At 41.9% G+C, this 25,436-nt stretch overlaps 1 protein-coding gene across 2 annotated transcripts; it reads left to right on the top strand.

Annotated features, from left to right (window-relative positions):
* Positions 1-10,119: 10,119 nt before the first annotated feature.
* Positions 10,120-23,881, top strand: cldn19 (claudin 19). 2 transcript variants are annotated; one of them, XM_072666173.1, is made up of 5 exons: positions 10,120-11,113; positions 15,533-15,697; positions 17,173-17,257; positions 18,722-18,868; positions 22,215-23,881. In XM_072666173.1, exons 1-5 carry the CDS (start codon positions 10,891-10,893, stop codon positions 22,249-22,251), a joined length of 657 nt encoding a protein of 218 aa, XP_072522274.1. In that variant the 5' UTR covers positions 10,120-10,890; the 3' UTR covers positions 22,252-23,881. The 2 variants fall into 2 exon arrangements, with proteins under 2 accessions (XP_072522274.1, XP_072522273.1); XM_072666172.1 differs by having other exon boundaries at positions 10,122-11,113; positions 22,785-23,881.
* Positions 23,882-25,436: the final 1,555 nt, after the last annotated feature.

A 25,436-nucleotide genomic window follows, 5' to 3' on the forward strand; every position in this document is an offset into this window, starting at 1 on the left:
CGTCTGAGAAAAATATGTGGAGAAACATTTGAAACAAGCAAGTTAAGCCCAAGAGCAGACCGCAAGACGATCCTACGGGTAGATCTTGCACCACTTTAGGTCAAAGTACAGCATCAACCATCATGTCCAAAGCACTTTGCTCCAGAAATCCTGGTCTTGGTCTAGGTGTTCTTTGGGAAACTTAAGTCTACTTCAAGGCTCCTCCAGAATCCTCTTTCTAATCTTCTAATCATCTGCACCTGATGTGCTGCACCTGCAATTTTAGGCATTTTAAATAGTAAATAATTACAGTTAATTACAAAATGACATCGTAAGACCTTAACACTCCAAAGCTTATCACACACTAAGGTGTATTACTCAGTAACTACAGGGACGTCTGTAGAAACTGGTGGGGCTGTTCTTTGGTAAGAAAGATTTGTAATAACCCTTTTGGCCTGTCCATAGACTTTTTAGAGCTAAGCCATTTTAGCTTCTACCATTATTGCTGAGCTGAAAATGAAGCCGGGACCTGTTGATGGTGAACTAGTCGTCCTTTTAAAAACTGTAAGTGTTCCGGATATCATTCAGCACTCTGCTAACAGGGGCTAGTGGCTAGCAGCAGAAACTGCGGTTTGAGGTGGGAGGTATGCACTGTTGTTGAGGAGTGTTTGGACTATGCCATTCAATTTAGGCCTCAGGTATTCTGCCCACAAACATACTGAAATCTGAAGTAAACCACATGCTAAAATCACCACAGTGAGAATTTGTACTGGTTCAGACTATCTGTGATCATTTCCATTGCCATTGCCGTGTAAGATGCTGCTGTTTTACCCTGGGTTTGGCTTTTTAGGCTGTGTTTTAGCAGCATCATGTATGGCTTGCAATGGTAATTATGGTCAAGACGTTGCAGTGGTCAGTACAGGACAGTAAACTTCAAGTACTGTACGCAACCAGTCAACTGCAGCCCAAAGTGCCAAATAGTCAATTTATTAGTCAGCTGGTCAACTAGTCTGTGCAACCCTAACTAGACAGTGAAGTGGATGGAGATTTAAGGCAGCTTTGGTGGCTATGAAGAGAGTTCATAACTTCATCTGGCTGCTGGTGGCCCAAACAGGCCCTCTCTTGTGTTCCTCCTACTGTTGAGAGAGTGGGTGGACCCGACCATGAGCATAATGCCAGGGACAGTCAGGAGCAGAGTTCCAGGCCATGGTGTGTTCTAGACTTAGAAGCCCTCAGTGTGAGGCCTATTATGCAAAATAAATAAATAAATAAATAAAATAATGAAAGTAAAAGTCCACAAATGTTCTGCTTCCCAACCACCATTTTTTAGTATAAGCCATAAAAGTTAAGGCTACACGGTTTTGTTCTGGTGGTCCTGCCTTAATGCTACTATGGAGAGGATGGTGATTATCTATTACACCACCTTTGAGTGGTAGCGGTGGTCACCACAGAGTTGGGCCACAGTGTGCACTCTTCTTTTACGACTAAGAGAAGAGATGGGTTTTTTTTTTTTAGAGGACCATGAATGAGAATGACAGACCACCTACTTTGGCGCTAACTGTAGCACGCTGGAAGCGTCTACAGATTAGATAGAGGATCGGATCTTATTAGAAAAGGTAGCATAGCCCCTTTTGTGATTTGCTAGTGTTTATATATGGTACCAAATTCAGAACAGCTCAGACCTCTTTAACAAACATGGAGTCACGCTATGTTAGCTTTATTAGCATGCTTGAGGACAGTGACCCAGAAATGGAGGGGGGATGAACTCACTCTAGAAGTTGGTTTTGGTCAGCTTGAATGTGCTCTGTGCCAAATGAGAGCACGCTCAGTCAAGTCAACAGCTTATGAAAGACTGTTGGGAAGGCTGGACCCTTCCAGCAGAGAAATTAGATTTGTCCCCGTTTCGAAAACCTCAGAGAATGCTAATCATGTTCAACAGTGGCTAGAGATCATTTTAGTGCCCCCCCACCCCCCCACACACACACACCCCTTGCCGGGCGTGTGTCACCTCTGTGTGCCGTCTTTGTGTGTCTCTGCTCGCTGTGTCGTTGGGGTCATGCCAAAGCTGGAAGACACAGGCCGCATTGTCTTCTGGGGGATTTGTGTTGTATGTGGATAGCTATTGTTCTGGTAGGGAGCGAATGCAAACTCCAACGACCGCAGCAGCATGTGTACAGTACAGTACTGCACGTACCACTGCTTTTTCACCCCCCTCACACAGGAACACTGGTGTAACAGTGGTTTGCATAAAGTCGTGTTAAGACATCCTGTTCTGTCCGTATGCGGCCTTTGTCCTTTATTATTAACGGATACCCCAAGGAACAACGGCAATGGTGCCTGTCCGAGAAGTGTCAGGCACCAATTACTGGTTCCACTGAAGGGCTATTTAACCTTTAGAACTGATTTTGGTTGCGGTAATGGGTGGGTGGGACAGGAATGGTGTACTATGATGAAGCAGCATAGCGTGAAGACATTATTATTATTATTAAAGTCGAGTGCGGTGTGGCACACAGAGCCAAAAGTCTAATATGCTTTGAATTACTCACTCAAAAAATCAGGAGCCACCAGTAGCACACCAGCACACTTAACACATGTGCAAAAGCAATCATGTGCCTTTGGTTAAGTCTATGCTGCTCCGAAATAAAGAGCATTCTTCATGTTGTTTCTCTTTTCACAGGAAAAGGCCCTAAATGAAAGTGAAGAGATTGAAAGTATCTATTAGTGGTTTCCAGGGAGACAGACGCAGCACGTCTCTCCCGGGGCAGGATTAGGCTGGACACAGCAGGATGTGGCCTGACGAAATTAATTCCAACTCTCTGACTTGCAGGCCAGGAAAATAAAACAGCAGGCTAACAAGACCTGACACGGATTCGGCCAGAGTTTCCATGAGGCAAGAGGAGAAGTCAAACATGCGCTGACTGAATTTACTTCATAAAAGATGATAGTTCCACAATTAGCCCAACAATTCGCTTATTGCTAAGATGCTAATTTGGTAGAAGAAGAACTAGTTGGCTGCTAAACATATTGGCACTTCGTTCATTGGCAGGTAGTGATACCTGTTCCACTGCCCACTGCCAACTGGAGCTTGAGGAGCCTGACCTTGCGGCATTGAGCACTTGAGGACCAGCCATGGCAGCCTTGTGTCGTCATTTTAAAGCTACATGCTAGATGGCTAAAGCAAACTTTGTCTTAATGGAAACAAAGGAAGGCATTGTGAGGGGTTTTGATGGATGCCTAGATGATGACTTCAGCGGGCAATGCGATGAACTGTCTCCTTATTCCCTCCCCTGAGACTTGGATGATTCCAGTGCCGGGCTGGGACAGGCTCCAAGTCATTGTAGTAGGGCCTGGAAGATCCGGGGGACCGGGTGAGGCAGAGGACCAATGAGGGCGGTAGAAAGTACCCATTGCTGGTCAGAAGGTTCTATATTTGAAAGATGGTTTCCATTAAAGTGCGCTTGTTGGTGTCTTTGAGGTTCCTTAGCATTTAGGAAAGTACTCAAGCAGTTGATTACAAGGCTTGTACCACTGATCAGTGTTCACACCCAGATTAAGTCCAGGCTTAATTCATGTTCCCAAAAGTGATCAGCATGAGCAGTTCAGCTGAAATAAAGTCAACATCTTCCTGGAAATCCCATCATTAGCATTTTCAGCAAAGTGCATGTGATAATGAGAGCAATCCTGAAGTCTCCTGTGGCCTCAGAGGAGCACCATTTCTCGGAGCCTCTTTGTTTCAGGCCTGTCAAATAAAGATGTCAGAAGATTGCCATGGAAACCCTGAACCAAAGGCAGGCATTTCTGCCACAGAGTGGAGCTGACTTGAGCAACAGATAGGGAACGTGAGCCAAAGGCAAGGAAGCTGCCGGCACGCTTACCTCAGGTTGGTCCACAAATGGACCTAAGATTCTAAATTTGGTGGTGCATCCAAGCAATATCTGAGTTCGTAACAAATGAATACCCCCTGGACAAGGCGCTAGTCCACCAGAGTGTCTAAGAACAGCAAGGGGTAAAAAATAATCACAGACTATCTAGACACTTGATTACCTATTGTCCTACCAGAACACAATTCTGCTGACATCATTTCGATTTTTCTGGGCGGAAGAATTCCCTTCTTGTCTTTGGGACTGCCAAAGAGCTAAGGGCCATAGCACAATGGTGGATTAGTTCGACACATTACCCTCATAATCCCCCCCCCCATTTTCAGCCTCTGTGCCCGGCTCAGCTGTTGTGCCCCAGGGCTTGGCCTGTGCAACAAGGGCGCGTCTACGATAGCCAGCCATCAGGGACGAGCACTCATTACTCTTCACCCATGCCAGGTGAAGACTCTTCAGTGGAGGCCTCCCCATCCCTTCTTCAACTTTATCTTTTTCTAGGGGTCATGTGGCAGTGGCCATTGAGGGGCCACTGGCAACAAAAGCTGGACCTAGCCGGATATGGCCAAGAGCACTGCACCACGCAAATAAGGAGGGGCCCCTTATTTGCTCTTGTTCCTTTTGAGAGGTCGCTACCGTCGAGTGCTCTCCGATGGTCCTGGACACTCCAGGACCCTGCTTGGACCCTCCAGGCTTATGCTATAGAGGGGGGAAAAACATCCTTCCATCCGACTGACAAGAATGCACCGGTCTGACCTTGCACTTGGGCGTAGAATTGGAATGGAGGAGGTGTAGCAGGTCTCTGAGAATGGGTGAGGGATGGAAAACAGCAATTACAGACCCATTAATGGGGCTCCTAAGCAAAGGGAACAAAAGTTGGTCCTTTCCCATGTCAGTGCACGTAGCGTAGGTCCCCATCGTCTGGGAGGTCTCGTCCATGCATTAGGAACACTCGGGTCTCGTTAGCCAGAATATGACATGGTTTCTTTGATCACGTCAGCTGATTTTTAAGCTCAGCTTAGTGTTGGAAGGGCCCGGGCAAAAGTCTGTGGAAAGGGGAGTGGAAAAACAGGTGCAACCCTTACCCACTTTCCATGATGGGTTGCGTGCTTATGTGCTTATCGCACATCGATTGGCAAATCTGGTCCGAGGTCATGCAGCTACATGCGAGAAGAGTGTAGGAGGTCATCTGTACATGATAGGATGGAGGGGCTATCACATGAGGGAACCTTTTTCATGCTCTAGATCATCTTGTTGTGATGCTAACTGTAGTGTAACGTCATGTAATGCTGGTCGTATTACTGCATCTCAAAAATACTTATCTGTCAGAATTTGGTTTACTGTAACGGAACTGTGGAAGCCACCCCATTCTTCGATTAGCAAGACTATCAGGGAAAAAAAAACACTTCCACAAGATGTCAGAGACTTTGGAGTGGTGTTTTCAAAAGTCTTGAAAGACCACTTCAAGCTAATCTGTTTGTACTGAGTTGGACTGAGTACTTCCACTCGGTAAGTGTCAGAAGTGACAGCCTTCTGAAGTGTCAAAAAGTCTGATCACTCTCATCATATAAATGGACACTATTAGGCAAAGCTTAAGTCATTACAATTTCCAACTCCATGGCATGACAGAAGATTGAAATGACTGAAAGTTCCCACTGCCCAAAAATGCTTTCATCAACCAAATATAACCTTAAAACATAGAGGTAATGCGTAGTGTTATAGTTGCACATGGCAAAGAATTCCAATTCCAGGTTGTTCGGTCCGATTGTCCTGTCTGATCAAGCTTTTTTTCGGATGTGTGGTTTCCGAATTAGCAACATATTTTTTAAGGAATTCTTTTCCCATTGAATAATTTGGGGTGCAAAGTTCTGTATCATGTCAAGATGATACAAATGCACTAATAATACCTACCCAGCCACATGTGGTACCCTATGTGGTACCCAACATCTTGGCAACATCCTAGCAACCTACTTTGGAACACCATAGCAACCACCTAATAATGCAACACTATAGCAACCACCTGCAAAACCACAGTAAGCACCTAGCAAAAACAGTTCACCCTTCCGACCACGTAGCAACAGCCTAGCAACTGCCTGGAAGTGGGAACCATATAAGCTGTGCAATTATTCTGCATATTCTTCTGGAGATATACTCTTCTAGTTATAATGAAATGCTGTCAAGTCGGTTCCAACTCTTGGTGAACGTATGGATAGTGTTATATACAGTGTTTTATGATCTAACACTGTATACTTTCTTTCCATTGGGTTGCCTCAAAGCAACATACCCCTAAAATACCCCCCAAAAACATTTTTTTTTATTTCTTTTGATTTTATTAATCACGTCCATGTATTGAAGAAAAGTTTGGAACTCATAAACACTAATGCAATAGATGGTGAGCGTACATCTAACAAAGGTCAAAGTTTTCCAAATGAACTTTTGCTGGTCATTGGTTTTTAAGGTGGTCTAAGCTGGTCTTTGATTGCCATGGTGGTTGAAAAGATGTCCATACCCTATTCATTTGCATTTGTGATAGTGGTGATGCTGGTCGACCAGCATGGTCAAAATTGATCTTACGGATTTTTTAGCTTGCTCATGCTTATGGACCAGCTAAACCATCTCAAACCAACTCAAACAAAATATACCATGTGCTGGTCAAGAGCTAAACTGGTCAACCAGCTTTTGTGAAGCCTTAACCAGCTTCACAAAAGTGAAGGATCATTCCCTATTGAGAACATTAGGGGTATAGACTGGTACTGTTTGTTAATATTACTGACATGTCAAAACATGTGCATAAATGTGTGACCACCTACAGACAGTCTGACAATGCAGTACTTCAGTGGCCTCATTAACCAATGCTTATTTAGAAGGAGCTCCTGAAGAAGAGCCATGTGATATAGTATGACCAGTGGATGTGTAAGAACCAGCTAATGCTTCAGACCTTGCTATGTACTATTTTTTGTGACACATTTCTACATCAGGAGGTTTTTACTGTACCGTTTGTGTCTACATATCACATAGTACTGTAGCTTATTCATTTTCTGTACAGTTTTCCATGCACATATGCCATACATTAGGAAAAGTAAGCATGTTATGGAGAAGCCCTTAAGTCATAGGGTGATTAAATGATATGTATAAAGAAACTATGAATGAATTATGAATTACTTGGCACCCATTTAAGTTTAGCATATCTTGTGAAATCCCCCAGGGTTCTATTTTAGGCCCAATGTAAATTTTCCCATAATCTAGTCATGAGAGTAAAGAACTGAAGTTTGGGCCTACATATAGGATTTAAAGAGTTAAAGAATTGGATGTTTAACTTGTAATAATGGTTTCTTTTGTTCTCTTTTTCTTTTCAGTGCTCCCTACTGTACCTTGTAACATCTTTAAGTTACAAGAAGTCTGCTGTCCAAAAAGTGAATAAAAAAATCCCTTTGAATATCTCTGCACTAATTAGCCAGCAGTGAACTTGACCAGATGGCCTTTTCAATGGTCCAAGTTTCCCAGCAAACTCCTAAGCTGCTGGAGTTCGGAATGGGAGGGGGCTTCTATTATAATCCACCGTAGCTTCTCAGCACTGAAGAAGCCCTACTCTAAATCTGGTGCTCATTCCTCAGAATCTGCTCTAGTAGCTACTAATTAGCTTAGTTAGCGCCTGGTGTAAATCAATGCACAAAGCAGCAACAGTTCCTTTGCATCAAATCAGAATGTACATAAAGGGATTTGTTGATCATAGGGGCCATACTGCTAAATATTATAAAGAGACAGATATCTCTTGGCTTCGGACCTCTCAAGCAACTCTTGGGACTCCATATGCTTCTTTACACTTGCCTTTCTTTGTTCATGCATGTTCTGTGGTGAGGATGGCCAGGCAAAGCAAATATGGTGGAGGAGGAGAGGGTCCGATCCTGCTCAGCCCCACACCCCCTGGGCCTCAGTTCTGTCTGGCTGCCCACAGGGGGCTTTGTGGAGGCACACACAAGCATGGCTGCGTGGTATTTTAATCCATCCAGGGAGATGGGGTGAAGAGGTGTTTGGAAAAGGGTTTGTCCGAACCGCACAGTTCACTGAGATCTGCTCTAATATAAACAGCAAGGCTTGCTCATGCAGTGGAAGGGCAGTGGTGGGGGTGGGCACAGTTTGGGATGGGTCGAGCGGAGGAGTGGACAGAGGGCAATCTTGTGGAATCACTGGGAAAAGAAGAAAGTTCGCTATCTAGGTAATTAACCTCCTTGTCTACAAAAACATAAATCCCAGGGCCCCCCTAGACCATACATGACCTCATAATCCTCCTTCTATTCATTAAAGAGCAGCAGAAAACATGAGATGGTCAGTGTGGAGGATCTTTTATTGTCTTTGAGCAATGCTTTCTGACCATTCTTAAGCCAAAGACATTACATGAAATGGTAAACAAAGGGTATTAGATTTGAAGGCCAGTATGTATAAGACATCTGTTTTTATTGGCTACCCTTTATTGTAACATCCCATAAGCATTCCAGTCTGAAACACGCTGTCCCACTACATCCATGTAACATCAGAGGGTGTTTTCACATGTAGTTCTTTTTAAATGAACCCGAACCCGGTCTAAATTCTGTTAAAGTGATCCTGAAAGGTTACCAGCTGCACATGACCTCAGTGCTTTTTGTGTTCACACTGAAAGTGAATTTTACAGAGAACCAGGTTCTTTTTCTAGTCCTCTTCGGCGCTGATAAGATCTCAGACCACTTCTTTAGAACACTCATTTAGACAGCAGCTATACAGCACAAGGAACTATGCGGGGTTAGCACGTGCACTTGCTCCCAAAATGTCATCTCGTTCCTCAGTGAAAGATGTGTGTCCTTAATTTCAGCAGGTTTTCCACTTGCTCTGAGTTTGTCATGTGTCCATTTACTTTTGTCTCATTTTCTTTACTTTCACATGGCCTCTTTTTTCATTTTTATCTTAAACAACAGAACAGTCTTAATATGTTTTTTGCATTGCAGAGAGCTGGCGATTATTGTGGCCCTTTTTCCAGATATCAAAAGGACCCTGCTCTGTTCCCACATTTCCATGTGCAGAGATTGTTGTCAGGTTGTATTTAATCTGTGGGAATTGGAGCTGGTTGCAGGCGGGCACAAGGTTCTATACGTTAAGCAAAATGCAAAGCGGACCCACATTTTTTACCCATTTTCTCCCCAATCTAGAACGCCAATTACCCAACCCATACATATTCTCTCCCTATCACATGCAATGCTCCCAACACTGGGAGGGTGAAGACGGCACACGCCTCCTTCAACATGTGCGCAGCCAGCCAGCACCTCTTTTTTCTAACTGCTGGCAATGCAATGCGACCACACATAGGGATACCACTGATGCATAGACCAACACTGCCTAGAGGGGTCTGCACTGGAGCGATGTGGGGAAAATGTGCCTTCCACCCACCCTGGAGAGAGCAAGGCCAACTGTGCTCTCTCAGGCACCGGCTGCTAATGGCTAGCTGCATGACTGGGATTCGAACTAGCAATCCTCTGGTCATAATGACAGCACCTTATTCAGCCCCCGTGGTTCATTTGTGGGGCTGTTTAGTGGAGTCTAAGTCCACTTCAGATACTTTAACAGTTCAAATATGAAAACAGCCAGGGTGAATGGGCAGGGCTAAACTGCTTTTGGCTTAATTGACAAGTATATCACCGCTTTCACACAAAGATCGTCTTAGCTTTCAATGGAAGTCAATGCAAAAACATTTTATTGTGGAACATTTCTATTGGTCAATCCATTATGAATAATAAAGAACAGCAGATATGTGAGGAAAAGTCTTTTTTTCATGATATTTGCCCTTTAACAATATTTTGCGCCCTATAAAAAGACACTTGATCAGCATTACAGTGTGACTAATCCAAAGGCGCCACCTTTCCTTACTCTACGACCCACACTCTCTCTCCAGTACGCTCTCTCAAGGATTAAATTGAACAAGGTTCCCATGGAGATACTCAGCGCTATCATAGACCGGCCTCTAAATCTCCAGCAAAAGCAGGAGGTTTTGTCTGGGGGTGACACCTCCTTTCACGAGGACACCGTTTTATGGGCTGATTTATGTGTGTTGTTGTGGGGTTTCCAGGACCGGTTAAAGCAGATGCAAATGGAGCACCACAAATGACTGACTCTGGGACGCTAACACCCTGCTCTTGTGCCCGGCTAGTTTTCCCACTGGCTTCAAGAGTTTTTGCAACCTGTGGATTGAAGCCATCCTGCTTGCAACCATACTCACAGGGCTGAGATGCGATTATGGGATTACAACATACACTCCAGGTTCTCCTAATTCTGTGGTTCTGCTTTGCTAGTATCATATGGGTTTGATGAGCAGAACACTGCTCTCTTTTTAGTGGGCGTGTCTTAAAAGGGGCTGACAATCTGAGTGCTCTAAGAGGCCTGACTCTCCGCCCCCTTTTTTGCATTCAGCTTGTCAAGGCTGTTTTTTTTTTTCCCCCTTCTGAAGTACTCCCTCTATTTTTTCCCTTATTGCTGCTACTCGGCCCACCCCCCAAGCACCATCCCGACCTACTGGAGTGTGACTAGAGCAGCTATGCAGTCTCCAAAGCAGCTCTCAGCCCGAGCCTAAGAGAGAATTCTGGCCACCTAGAGATCTTACTTCTGATAGCCCAAGGCTGGGGTACACTTCTGAGAGGAGTGAAGGAAAGAGCTCCTGTTAAGCACAGGGGCCGTTTCTTCTCCTGCCTGACGCCGGTCCCAGGGACAGAAGCGGAGACGCCTCCAAATGCCATTTACTGAAGGTGCCGTGAGTGACAAGAGGACGCAGCAAGTGACTAGAAAGTTGGAAAGAGAAAGAAACTGTTTGCTTTCGCTTCTTTAATTTGATTCTTCCTGAAGTGCCTGGGAAACCTTGAGGACACCGTCTGAATGTCTTTATGGGAAAGTGCCTCTTCGGAACAGGTGTCTTGGTAGAGCAGTGTCTTGTATCCTGACTTGTAAGAAGACCAAATTACTGAACTCAAGCTACTTCATACAAGAGTGAAAGCCCAACAAAGAACGCCTGGGAGAAAGGATGGCCAACTCAGGATTTCAGCTCCTGGGCTACTTCTTGGCTCTGGGAGGATGGATCGGCATCATCTCCACCACAGTGCTTCCCCAGTGGAAGCAGTCTTCATACGCTGGGGACGCCATCATCATGGCAGTAGGGCTCTACGAAGGCCTTTGGATGTCTTGTGCATCCCAGAGTACGGGACAGGTGCAGTGCAAGATATTTGACTCCCTGCTCTCCCTGGATAGTAAGTATTATTACTATCCACATTTCTGATTGCTTGAGACTGCCTGGGATTGCTTGAGATTGCTTGAGTAACTGAGTAACTTGAGGTCTGGGGTTGGCTTTACTAACAAAGTTCAAATGCTTGCAGAGCTATCACGTGGTACAGAACTGCAGGGAAGTTTATCATAGGAAACTTTGGCAGATTTTATCCTAAAGCTTCCTCCTATCATTTGACCCTAAGACCAGCTAACTCTGCCAGACCCTGCTGAGGAAGGAAAAAAGACAGGAAAAGAAAATGTAATCAGCTCTGCTACTAGCACAAGCATATGGGTTCAATCGACTCAGTAAGATCCATCAAATTAAAATATGCAGTGGTTGACATACGTTAATTAAAGCATCATGTGACACACAGGCAACCCCAGCGAAGCCGTCATTCACAACAACAACAGTGTGTTGAAATAACGCATATGCCGTTCCTAGACTATTAATCAGTATTTAGAGCCACTGTCACTGTCAGTTTTGTGGTGGCGTGCTGATTGGAATTTAATGAGTAGCAGTCATTTCTTGCTCATCACCCTCAGTAATCCGTAGAATATGTCCATAAAACATGTTCATTACAGCTCATTTCTCAGGGGCACATTTCATTTAGCTGGACGTATTTTGACGAATAGTGGCACACCCACATCAGTCACTTTTATGATACTGTGACAGTGCTCCACTAGGCAGGGCTGGATGCTGGATACTTCTCACGGGTTCCTAGCAGCTTTGAAGTGCACAGTGTAATATGTTTGCAGATGCTCCCCAGGAAATGAGTTTGCAGCCTCATATCACACATCGCTGTCATAAAAACTGCTTATTGTCCTCATGTCATGAATAGGGGTTGTTTTGAGAAGAAAAGGCCAGTGTTGAGGCAAATGCCAGGGATATGTCCAGAATGCTAAACACACGTCCCCAAACAATACACCAGCATTGTTTCTCTGTATCTTAATAGGCCCAACTGTAATGGCAACATATACACTAGGCATAAATCGCATTATCACATCATCTCAAACGGGCTTAATTCTAAGCTAGCTTCACGTTGGGATATCATGTCGTATTTTTCCAGGATCAGCAAAAATCCTGGTGCAGATCGGTATCAGACGACACTTCAATAGACCAGTATCGGAAAGAAAAAGGTTGTATCGTGCCACCTCTAGCTAAATAAAGGCTCAGCACACGCAGGCCGAAGCCCCCGGTTGTCTCCGGGGCTGATTACTGTACAACTCGTGCTGGAATCTTCAACCCTTCATCCACAAAGGGTGATGGGACCGTCTGATTCCACTGTCCCCTCCCTTGCTAGTGCTATTGTTGCCCACTCTTAGGTCATCTGGATGGATAGTGACTGCAATGTTCTAGCTTATGTATATACAGACAGCCTCCTACAGGCCTGCATTGTTTGTCCTCTCACCAGCGGTTCTGATGTCCTCTCTTGAATAATTGGTAGTATTTGTGCTGTCAGCTGACCACTGGACAGTGGGGACAAAGCCTCCTCATGCAAATGTGGCATAAAACTGGAAAGGCCAGAGAGGATTCAAAATAAGTCTCAAAACTGAAGCTAAGGTTGAGGTTACACAAGAATCGGTGTACTTGTATAGAAAGGATGTAGAAGTCATATTTATTATTGTTTATTGTAAAAAAAAATGTTTTTTTAAGTTAATTTTGTTTTATTTTAATATGTGCATAAAATAGACCAATGACCAAAGGTCTTGCAGATGGATAGGCTATAAAGCATGGGAATGAAACTCTTCAGTATTCTCTATATTGAGATAATGCTGTAAAAAACTAAAGACCAACCTGAAATAATAGAACAGGGTGTTTTTTGGGTTAACTCAACTTACTTTAGTCAAAAGTTTTTCATGAACTTATGGCCTCCAGTGTCTTGGCAAGCAAGCAGTAAGACATTTGTGCCACTCTAGAGCTTTCAACCCATAAACATTTCAGGATCCAAGAAAAAACTTGAGGGAGGCCTTCCTTTTCTGAGACCCCTAACCATGGATGGCTTTTGTGTCAACAGGATTCGATCTTATGATCTTTTGCCTCCTGACAAGCAGGCAGGTAGGCATTCACTCCCCTCTAGAGCTGTGAAGCTATCTACATTTCTGTGTTGAAGAAAGAAGGGAAAGGTACATTTACTCAGAGCTGTGTTTTTATGTGGCGTAACTTCACAGCTCTAAACCGGCCCTACGGTCTAACTGCTGCTCATCAAGGGTGAGGCGATTGTGAGTTTAAATCCCAGCAAGGCTCAGCTCTCCATTGTCAAGAGCCTCCCAGTCTGGAGGCTGGAGACATCATGCAGTAGAGACGGAACTGAGAAATGCAGAAGCAAAAAATTAAAACTAAAGTAAGTTAAGCTAACTCATAAAATGCTCCTTAATCAGTTCCTTCTTACAGCTGCACAATATATAAATATAGTTATATTTGTAACACCTAATCTTGACTTTGGCCTTTTTTAAACAAGGCCTTTAATCAAACCTGACATGTGCTGTGAGCAACTGACCAAGGCATATCAGAATCGCAGTATGTAAATATACTGTTATACATGTGTTATTAATGTGCAAAAATGCGATACATTAGTGTGCAGACTTTTAGGCATGAACAATCGGAGGAATTCTGATATTTAAAGAGACACGGTGACGTCAAAAACGTCAATTTCTTCCCTCTGAGGAATGCGTAGAGAGGTGCTTCTACTGACATGACGTCCGAAAAACAGCCCACAAGCAACCAGACAATGGACAATGCCCCGAAACACACACACGCATCCTCTTGAAGTATGTGCTCTGCCAAAGTGCATGCTCACTGGCCTTTCTTTGTTTGTGCCAGGCACGGCCAACCTTGGCACTGGCTAGTGGATTGTGGGAGGCAGCCTCCGCCCCTCCGCTAACCCCAAACCTAACTACTCCTATTCAAACAGGACCTCAGGATCAAAGCAGCACCCTGCTGGGTCAAAGCAGACTCCTTCCATACAAATCAAGAAATAAAGCCAGGGAAAGGGGATGAAAGAAGGGCCAACCCAAAAAAAAAAAAACCACACTCCATTATTCGCCACTAAAATCTTCAAATCTTCCTTCAAAGGGGACCTCAGAGCACATAAATCTAACATCAAAACATTAGGCGACAGCTCCCTTTCTCTAATCTCATCTTTGAAATGTCGAGGCACGTATTTTATTGCTCCGTCTCATGTATGAAGCTACTCGTTGTCTTTTCTTTCGGGTTGGTGCTGTTGGACTTGGCCAGGGTCAGCCTGGATGCCAAGACAGGGCTATTTAGGAGGTGGTTTCTATGCCTCTGACAGAGTTAAAAGTTGAGAAAGTGAGAAAAAAAAGAAAGAAAAGAGAAAAGATAAGAAAAGAAGAGCCAGTGGGCAGTTCTGTTGGCTGTTCTTTGGTAGACGTTAAGAAGCCACTGTTGTAGGTGGGACTAGCATGTTGTACACATCGGCCACATACAAAAGGGTCGACAGAGCCATGAAAACAATCCGTCTTTGTGGGAAAAGCCACACTAATCCCCTCTGTGTGAAACATGTAAAAATGACCCTCCTACGGCGTTATGCATGCACTGAAAACCGCGTGGGCTAACGATGGAATTTCGATGGAGTGGCTGCTGCTCAGGCGCTCGACACGCGGCCAATAAGTGTAGTGAAAACTGAAGAGCCAGTTTTGAATTCGTTATTTTTGTGATGTCATGAAAACCAACGCATTTAAACCATTAAACCAAATCAGCCAAATCGGACTGAAGCAATAAGGAGCAGTTCAGATTGGATTAGATTTTGAGTAAGTGTGCTGTTCACCTGATAATCCAACCCATATGTTTAATATATGGTAACTAATATGCATTTATCCCAGTTTAGCAGTTTGGCCCCGCCCATTCACATTGAAGTTATAAGGAGTGTTTCAGATTGGACTGGAGTTTACATTACATACATACACTGAATTTACTACTAAGATGGTATTACTGCACATTTCAGCCTCGACTGCTTCTTGAACTTGGCAGAATACAGTGCAGCCAGTCAGAACTGAGACCATTTACATTCATTTACATGCAGTCATAACGGCACAGTCATAAGGCGCCAAAAACAGCCAGTAAAAACCCATACAGGCATTATACATTTACCTCAGTGAAATAAAGATAGGATAAGATTTTCCCGCCAAAAAATATTCATGTTTGGTCACCTGGTCGTGGGCCAGGATTTTAACGTTTTCCTTTATAGTCGTTACTTCAAAATACATTATAAGATTAACCTGTTAAACCCCAAGGAATTGTATGTAGACCTAAACCTTCAGCTATGAGTCTATAACCAAAGACTCATAGCTGAAATAGTTATAGCCAAGGGTTTACAGGGGTAATAGCAAATAATAGTGGTTAATGCAGTTCAAATGGTTAATTATCTTCATGATCTCCCCAGTACATATCCAGACCTGCCGAGCACTGATGGTTATTTCAGTGCTGATGGGCTTCATCGCCATTATTGTGAGCGTTGTGGGCATGAAGTGCACCAAGGTGGGCGACAACAACCCGTCCACCAAAAACAAAATCGCTGTGGCTGGAGGAGGGCTCTTCTTACTCGCAGGTGAGTTTGGGCAACACTGTTCAAATGACATGTTTTTGTTGATTTTTTTTTGGTTGAAAAGAAGTTTTTACAGATTTTACAGCACTTTACAGAACTTATAATGTAATAGGCCCCATTTATATTATGTATGTATTATCTGTGAGCATTTATATGTAAAAAAGTATATGTCCCAGATGTATTCCATATCTGTAAGCACCTATATGTAAAAATGCATGCCCCATTTGGGTATATGTCAATACTTGTACATGATAATATACACCATATGTATTATATATCTGTTACAACATATATGTGATGATATGTCCCATTCTGGTATATGTCAATACTTGTATATGATAATATAAGCCATGTGTTCTTATAGATATATAATACATATGTGATGATATGACCCATTTGGGTATATGTCAATACTTGAGTATATGATAATATATGTCATATGTGCTCTTACAGCTATGTGATGAATGTGATGAAATGTCTCATTTGGGTATATGTCAGTAGTCTACTTGTAGATGATAATACACAGCATATGTATTATATATCTGTAAGCACATATATGTAATGATATGTCCAATTTGGGCATATGTCAGTACTTATACAGTATATGACAATATTTGCCATGTATGTGCTTATAGATATATAATACATATGTGATATGTCTCATTTGTGTGTATGTCAGTACTTGTATATGATAATATACATCATATATGATCACATAACATGTCCCATATGTATTACATATCTTTATCGTAGCATTACATGAAATAATATCTGCCTTGTGTAATACATATAACATTACCTATAGGTAATAATATTTTGTTACATGTGTATTATATAAATGTACTTAATGTAAGTACATGTATACACTCAGCTTGGTAAACAAAGACCCAGTTTTGGTCTCTTAATTAAACATATGAACATTGAGATTTTGCTAAAAGCACTTAACAAAGTCTCATACATTTCCTCTGTTTCTGTCTGGACTTTCCACATTCAGGACACTTTTGTTTTGGAAATTATGTCTTTCCAATATATACACTTAGATGAAAGTATAAATCATTTTCAAATCTGGCTGTAGATCCTCTCGTTTAGTATTCAAAAGAAGCTTTTAAATGGCTAAATGTGTTTTGAATCTTACGAATCAGCTTAGATACTAGTAGCGGTTTCTGCCATTGTCATTCCTGGAGAGCTTCTGAAAGTGCAACTACACTATTTCACATGTGAGTCAAGAAAAACAGCGCATCGCATTCCCATTTGCCGTAAGTCAGATTCAGTAAACAAGTTCCTTAATTACATTTCATCATTCCTCCATTAACTGGAACTTGTGGTTTCCCTGGGGTCTCAGGCCTCAGTATCATTTATGTCCTTGCTGACAGACAGCAGTAAACAGGAAGTGGGCAGTTCAGCAGTATGCATGTAAACAAAGCAAAATGATCTGCGCCTTTATATTAAACAAAGCCTGGATTGTATTTCACCACTAGGTGTCTGCACACTGGTGTCTGTGTCCTGGTATGCTACACAAGTCTCCTATCACTTTTTTGACCCCAACACACCTGTGAATGCCAGGTAAGGAGTTGATACTTATTTGACACTTCTGTCTCATCAACAATTAAAAACAAATCATAGTCGTTTCTTTTGAAAATGATAAGCGCTGTAATATTTCTGCATTTTCTCTGAGGCCTTTCATAAACAGCTGTAGCCAAAGTAAGGGAAAGACACATAAAGATGAAAAAGCTCAAACTTTCATTTGGAAACTTTCATTTTTGGTGCTGAAACCTCCAACTTTGAGCACCTATGTCCCATTTGTAATACATATAGTAAAGCATCTATATGTATAAATAACATTTCCCACGTGTTTTATATCTGTAAGCACCTATATACAAACATAATATGTACCATAGGTGTAATATAACTATTATAACTATATATATATATATATATATATATATAATATCATATAGTGAAATAATATATATAAGTGATGTCCCATATGTATATCTGTAAGCACATATATGTAAAAATAGCATAGCATCTCATATTTATTATATATGTGTAAGCACCTACATGTAATACTATATGTTCTATATGTAGCTTATATTTGTACGTTTCTGTATGTAAAAATAAAATCATTTATGTATAATATGTCTGTAGTAATCTATATATAAATATAATGTTCCATGTGTATTATATATCTGAAAGCATCAATATGGGGGAAAAAAAAACATCCCATATGTAATACATATAAGGTATGTAAGCACTTATTTATAAAACAAAATGATGTCAAATGCCACTACTAATATATATTTACCAAAGCATTGATATGTAAAAATTACATATCATATATGTATTATACTTACATAAGCACATAAGTGTAAAAAAATGTCCCACATATATTAGATATATTTAAACGGACCTATATGTAATATGTCCTACATGTCTTATATATCTGTAAGCATCTATATGTAATGTCCCGTTTGTATTTTATATATCTGTACCTATATGTGATATTTGATATCTGTATGTATAATATATATACTATGTAAAAATATTATCCATGTGCATAAGCAATAGATTACATACTCATAAAGCAACACGGGAATGTTAATGGACAGCCTATGCCAGTAATCACAAGATGACATAAGATGTAGTAAGGAACACTGTATTGATATAAGAAGCCTACAACTAAAAATAAGTCACCACTTGCATCAGCTTGTGGTTCCAGGCATAAGCTGGTCATAAAAAAGTAAAATTGCTTAATAAACAGCTTATTCAAAGCTTTAAAGCTTATTTATGTGTTATAAAATATACCAATAGTAAATAGATTAGACTTTAGGCTACCTTCAAATAAAGTCTAATCTATTGAATATGCTTACAAAAGACCACAAACCCTGCCATGGCTCTACCCTATATTACAGCAGTACAAGCTAATATTGTAGAAAATGCAATGGGCTAAAGGGGTCAAACTTTTCTGAACAGCAGTTCCTCAGTGTGCTTTTGGCATAGTAAGTCGAGCTCCTCCCTCTGTTCCAGGTATGAATTTGGCTCCGCCTTGTTTGTGGGGTGGGCGGCGGCCTGCTTGACGATGCTGGGCGGCTCCTTCCTCTGCTGCTCCTGCGCCAACGAGGACAGAAGAGGGCAGCAGTACTACCGGCAATCACAACCCTCTACAGCCAGGGAGTACGTTTAAAAAACACAACTACAGCTACATCAAACCAAGACAAAATGGGCACAAGAGACAGAGCTCCTCCCCCTTTACCACGATTGCAGCTCTGTTTCAAAAGTAGATTATCCTCTTTTATGGTTCTGCCAGCACACACCACAAGCCATGAGTACATACACACTTTATAGACATGCACTGTCCTTTGATAGTTCACTCTTATAGGTCATTTTGAATGAGAACATTTTAAAAACACTTCCAAATTCACAGATTAACTTGGGACCAAGTGAGATTTGTTTTGGGGAGACTATCCTCAAACATTCCGTGATCAAGGCCAACCAAGCTGAAAAGACCAAGCATGACGAGTGTAGCCAAAAAAAAAAAAAAAAGCACCTCAAAAAATGCACAAAATCCCTCTTAGCCTTCATAAAATCATGCAATCAATCTGGAGTCGGCCCAAGTTTAAGATTAGTCGAAGACCGAAAATAATAATAAGCAAACAACCCCAACAAGAAAGGGATATAGGAAAGGGACGAAAGCTAGAACCATGCAGCGCCTTTCTGTTGGCCTGGCCTGGCCTGGCCTGGCCTGGCTAGGCCTGCATGGTTGGAGCTCTGTTTGAAAGTTCTGCATTCCTCACCAGCCGTGGCCACACTCACACTCCATTGAGGAGACCAGAAGTTATGAGCTTTTTTTGCTGTCCGCTTGAGCGCAGGCAATTTCTCTCAAAACATTAGGGGACATTATTTATGTCCATGCTGACCAGTTAGTGGGGCTCCAACCGATCCATTGTGGGAAGTGAGGCTTTGGCTTCCATGAGGAAAAATAGTTAAAGACTGCAAAAATCCACACAGGAGAGGCGTACTTTCTAGGGAACGTTGCATGCAGTTGAGAACAATCCATTTGTTACCTTTTTTTGCGCATCTTGCAATAAGCATGATGCATCACGAGACAAATAGTAGTAGCTAAGAAGAAGGCTAAGGCCCTGTCCACACATATCCGGATATTCTTTTAAAATCTAACCTTCTCTCTGTATTTCTGGCCTTTTGTCCACATAAACATGGTGGTCTAGGTCACAAAAAGTTTTTAAAATGAATTTTGTGAACTTCTTTTCCTGGCACAAAGTGTTAAGTGTGTGTTTGGAATCGAGTTTTGGAGGCCTGCTGTTTGAAAACAGCTTAAACACAGTCTTAGTTATTGTTCTCACACTGAATTTAGCTCTATTTTGGCCATTATACTTGTACTTTGAGGAATTTAACATCAAGGTGTTAGCAACCCCTGCTATACTGTTTAAGTAAGTATAAGTTCCTTGAGGAACCTTTAGAGGTTCGATTGGAAACTGTGGAGGAACCTCTTAAAGTGTTTTGAGGAACCTTTTTGTTCTAAAAACCTTTTCTTGAAGGATCCTCAAAGCACCTAAAGGGGCACCTAAAGGGGCCAGACATAAAAATGCAAAAAAATCATGGTTGCAAAAATATCCGGACACGTCTGCTTGAAATAGCGGAAAGTGAATTATCTAACTCTTGTCTCCAAAATGCAGATGTGTTGGTGCCACCTTATGTATAGCAGCTCAGTGAACCATTTACATTTCACTTCATTTTGAAGAGTATTACCCCTCACGTTAATACACAGTATTTCAATACTAAACGAAGGCTCATCAAACACAGACACTTTTTGTATCAAGCTCAAACATAGTAGGTGATTATTTTGGGTATCGTGATGGTAAGTTCCAAGACTAAACTAACTAAATCTCTGAACCAGCCAACTGGTTCTAGGTATCATTACTGGATAAGTGTGAAGAACAAACTCCAAATACTTGTTTATACCACCCTGTTACTCCGAATAGTTGCCTCAGTGTAATGTAGTTTCAGGTCTTCTGGCAGTGCTGGTTCTTCCTATATGCAAAATACACAAGATGTGTAGAGCAGCCATCTGTCCTGGGGCTTGTCATAAAAAACTTAATCACTATGGCCTCTTGTTTTAGGTAAAGAATGAGCATTACATGCATATTAAAAATGTGAAAACTCGCTATTGCTCGTTTGTTGCTACTAGACTTCATAGGAGGTCTATATGCAGTTTGTATGTGAAACGGCTCAGTCTTACAGTACTATACTAATGTACTGAAATTATGGCCTCTACATCCCAAATAATGCACCATATGCAACATTTAGAGCTATTTATATGTTATACTGGAATGTATTTAAAGAAATGCACCATTAGTCACGCACAAGCCTAGTATCTCTGAATTGGCAACTTCACAGAAGACGACATAACCGCCATAACTTTCAATGGACGTCAATGCAAACATAAATCTTACAATGAAATCTGAAGCATTTCTATTGGTCTATTCATCATGGAACTTTGACCCAATGTAAAAAACAACTGCCAGGTTCAACTTATGTCAAAAACGTCAAAAATTTAGATTTTTGCGTGACAGTGACGTTGAATGTTGACTCGAAAACGGGCGAGTTTTGCAGCTTAGTTTCCATTACAGAATGTATAGTGTGTTAGAGGTGGGGGTGAACCCCAAGTATAAGGGAAGAACAATTGGAGTAACAGTGGATGAAGTTAAAGGGAAGGCTAGGACCGGCCTTGCTGTTTGGGTACTACTTCACATCCCTTTGGAGTTTGGGCCTCATGCTTTCATGGTTAATACCTAGAACTTAAGGGACTGTAAAGGCAGGTGATACCAACTTGTATTATGTTAAATATGTTTAATATACAGAAATCCTAACCACTCTCAACCGTAACATGGAAACTGGAATTTTATATATTTATTTCCTAGCAATCTAGTCTATTTTTTTACCCATCAACCCAAAAGGGACAGTATTTTGCTAGGATCTGAAATGGAGATTGACCTGCATTGACCTTTTAATCACAGAGGAAGCATATAAGGCAATGGACCAGAGCTTTACCTATTTTTTTTCATCCCCTGTACATTTCAATTAACAGCATGCATGTAGTTAACTTACTACATGTACTTATCACATGGAAGCACATCAGTCCACCACACAGTTCTTGTCAAGCTCCTAACTCCTCTTCTTAAAGACCTGTAGTAACAGTGCATCTTACAGTAGTAAGTAAATATAGTAAATATAGAAAACCCAGTGGCCTCAGGGAATCAATATGATGTCAGGAGCAGCGTATGGTGCCCTATACCAGCAATCTGTGTGCTTTCTTAACCTCTGTACTAACTCTCCACACGTCGGGTGCCAGTCTCTTACGTGTCTTAATGAATTAACCCCATTTGAGGAGCCAATTGAATCCAGAGGTCTTGTGATTTGTCTCTCTTGCTCTCTCCTGACTTCCTCTAATGCTGTTCTTCTCCAACTGTCTTCTGTTCTTTTCTTCTCTTCTCTAATTCAGGGCTGAGTTGTTGAGTGAGACTAGTTTCCCTGACTGACCAACCCTACCCTGCCTTTATTCGAGGACTGTCCAAGCTCCACTCTATCTCTGTCCCTCCCCCCTACTTCCACCTACCTATTCCAAATTTGGACCTTTGTCTCTCCGCTATAGCCTGCGTTGCACCCTTAAAAAGCTGCGTGCCTTTCGTCAGCACCTGATCAATAAAAACGTGTGTGTGGAACCATTGTTAGCCCTTTGTTGTTGTGTGCTTGCCTTCCTCCCTTGTCCCGTACCCCTAAAAGCCCATCATTGTAAATATGTACTCTTCTTACACATGGTCTTGTGTGAAGTATGGGTGGATTTACGATGTCATAGCGTATGTACACAGGAAAATATACAACAAAAAGCTATTGTATCCCATGTCATATTTTATGTTCTGTAACATACATACCTTTATATATATATATAAGCTATAAGCATTTGGTTTTCTGAACGGTGGACGTCCTGAGATCTTTCAGAACCCCACTGTGTTCAGGTTCTGCTTGTAACTGTTAAGCTTACTGAAACATGTTCTTTTCTTTTAAATTGCAGAGCAAATGTTAAAAGTTCTCCACCAGACAAAGGGGAGCAGTACTTGTAGTTTGGGAGAGGGGCGACTCCGTTGGTCTCACGCTGTGTTAGATTTTGGCAACAGTCAAGACACTCTCTTGGTAACAAATAAAGAAAGAAAGAATGAAAGTGACGTAAAACCAGTGAAATAAACTGCAATTAAAGGTTAAGCGGATACGAAAAGGCATGAAACCCATGATGTATTTCTGTAATAGACCATGTTGACTCAATTACTGTTGTAAATGCTTATGAATACAGTTTAAAAATACAGATGATATTGTGCTGTATAGGCCTAGCATTGCTTTAGATGAAAGACGCTGACCAGAAATTCAACATAGAGTGAGCCAAATGTTGGGTCTTCGGATTGTGAAATCCAGAGTGGTTTGCTAAAGTCAAGTGTTAGTTACTTTTTTGTTTGTTTGTTTGTTGATTTGTTTGTTTTTGTAATATCATTAGACCTCAGTTGCCCTCAAATGTATCTTCTCACCTTTCCGAGACTTGATTCAGGGTATGTAATGATGCATTTCATCAGTTATGCAAGTATGAACTGTTCCTGTATAGCGTAATACCAATGATTTATAACCAGGCTTTTGACTCACACTGTCTTTTTTTATTATGATTTTTTTTTATTTGTGCTAATTCGTCAAGTCAAAAATGTGCATGTCCTTTTGAAGACAGCGGCCTAGTCCACACTGTAAAGTCGAAGAGGCCACGCATGAATTGCGATACACGCTAGAAGTAAATCCACGTGTAAACCAGAATATCAGTGTTACTGTATTTGGATTTCCCCCCCTCAAACATTTAGTGCACAAATGATTTGTCTTGATGAATGGAAATTCCTGACCAGGTCTGGAATTATGTTCAACTTGCATTGAAAGGCACTTATCTCTTGTGTTATGTCTGTTTGAAAAAGAGGCTGTTGGTGTGCCGGCCAGTTGTTAGCTTGTAATCAGAAATCATTTAGTTCTGTATATTTTCCATCAAACATGTTTCCTAATATTCAAGTATGTATCATCTCAAATAAAGTATCAACGGTTCCGATTTTCTGTTTTGAAATAAATAAAACATACAAAGCTTAACTGTGGTGTGCTGTTTTATACCAAGTCGGGCCAGAGTTCTGAAAATTAACGCTTAAGACCTTCTGAGTTCAAACTTTTCCACACTCATGGACACGGCTGAGGATGGAATGCTCACAAACTGGGTGAGCTCAGGCTTCTCAGCATGATTAGCTAACCGTAATTGGGGTAACAGGACCAATCCATTGGAGGGCTTAATATGATGGCTTCATATGTGCATCACCTTTGAACAGTAGATCCAGAGTCTTTATATTTCCAGCTCAGAAAATGGCAGCGACTGTATCTAATGATTAAAATTATAGTTGTTCCATTTTAGCATCTATTCAAGTAGACTTTAGGGCACTGTTACATAATAAAGTTAAGCATATTTGGGTCGGCTACAGGCCTCATCCAGCATCGCTACCATGGCATCAGCACAGCCCTGTCTGTGTGCTCGTCTAACATCACTACAATGGCATCAGCACAGCCTGGCTACTGGGCTCGTCCAACATTGCTACCATGGCATCAACACGGTTAGGCTACCGGGCTCGTCCACCATAATTTCACATTCACGGTAATTAGCTGACACGCTTATCCTGGTCTACTACATGGTGTAATAGCTCACTAGGAGGTAGTGGTGCTATCTGTTGCGCCCCACACATCACTTCTTCACATTTTCCTGAAGTAGCCGTTGCGTTTAATCTCAAAAGGCCTTTACTAATTAACTGGATGTATGTCAGTTTGGGAAGCGAAAAGAATAAGTAACAGTTTTGGGGTTTTGGAATTTACAGCATCGTTTTATGTCACACAGATTTTGAATGAGGGCAATGTTGGAGGTTCACAGTATGTCATGTCCATGTACCGAACTCTCATTACCGAACTATGCCTACCAAGTTAAACAAATAAGAGTAAACAGTATACCAATATATGGCAATTGAAAGAAAGAACCAATTGCTGAAAGAACCAGGTCAGGTCTTCATACCTGACAGGCTGGTCCGAGAGCATCCACAGAGTTGCCTGAGCCTGAAAGCTGGACTAGCTGGAAAGCAGCCCTGCCTTGAGTTGAATGAGGTTGATAAGAAAGCAGGTCAGACGGTGTCTGAGCATTAGCATCATCATACAGCCCAGGCTTCACTCTGCCTCCTTCTTCTTTACACCTGAATGCTTTCATCTGCTGTTTTCCCTCTTCCCTTCTCCACGACTGCCGTGCTTGCCCAGGCGTCCGGCCCCCCGATGCTGTGGAATTGCAGCAAAGGTAAAATGTCAGTTCTGCCTCGCTAGACTTGGCATGCACTCAAAGTCATTAACAGAATTTCTCAGAGTGAGGCACAAGCTGATTCTTCGGGCTCAAGATGGAGGCACCTGAACAGGGGATGGAAGGTGAACACAATAAAAGACAAGCAAAAGCTAGCGGTACTTTGAAAGGTCCAAAATCAGTACAAATTTCTGAACTGTCTTCAGTGAATCGATAATGCCTTCTCTAAAGCAGTGCTCTCGACGTTTAGTCCTGGTGGAGCTGAAAGTGCCCTCAGTGGAGGTGTTCAGGGGTGTTAGCACAGTTGATTAGGGTGTGTTAAAG

The sequence above is a fragment of the Salminus brasiliensis genome, chromosome 21, assembly GCF_030463535.1.
Source record: "Salminus brasiliensis chromosome 21, fSalBra1.hap2, whole genome shotgun sequence".
Taxonomy (NCBI): Eukaryota; Metazoa; Chordata; class Actinopteri; order Characiformes; family Bryconidae; genus Salminus; species Salminus brasiliensis.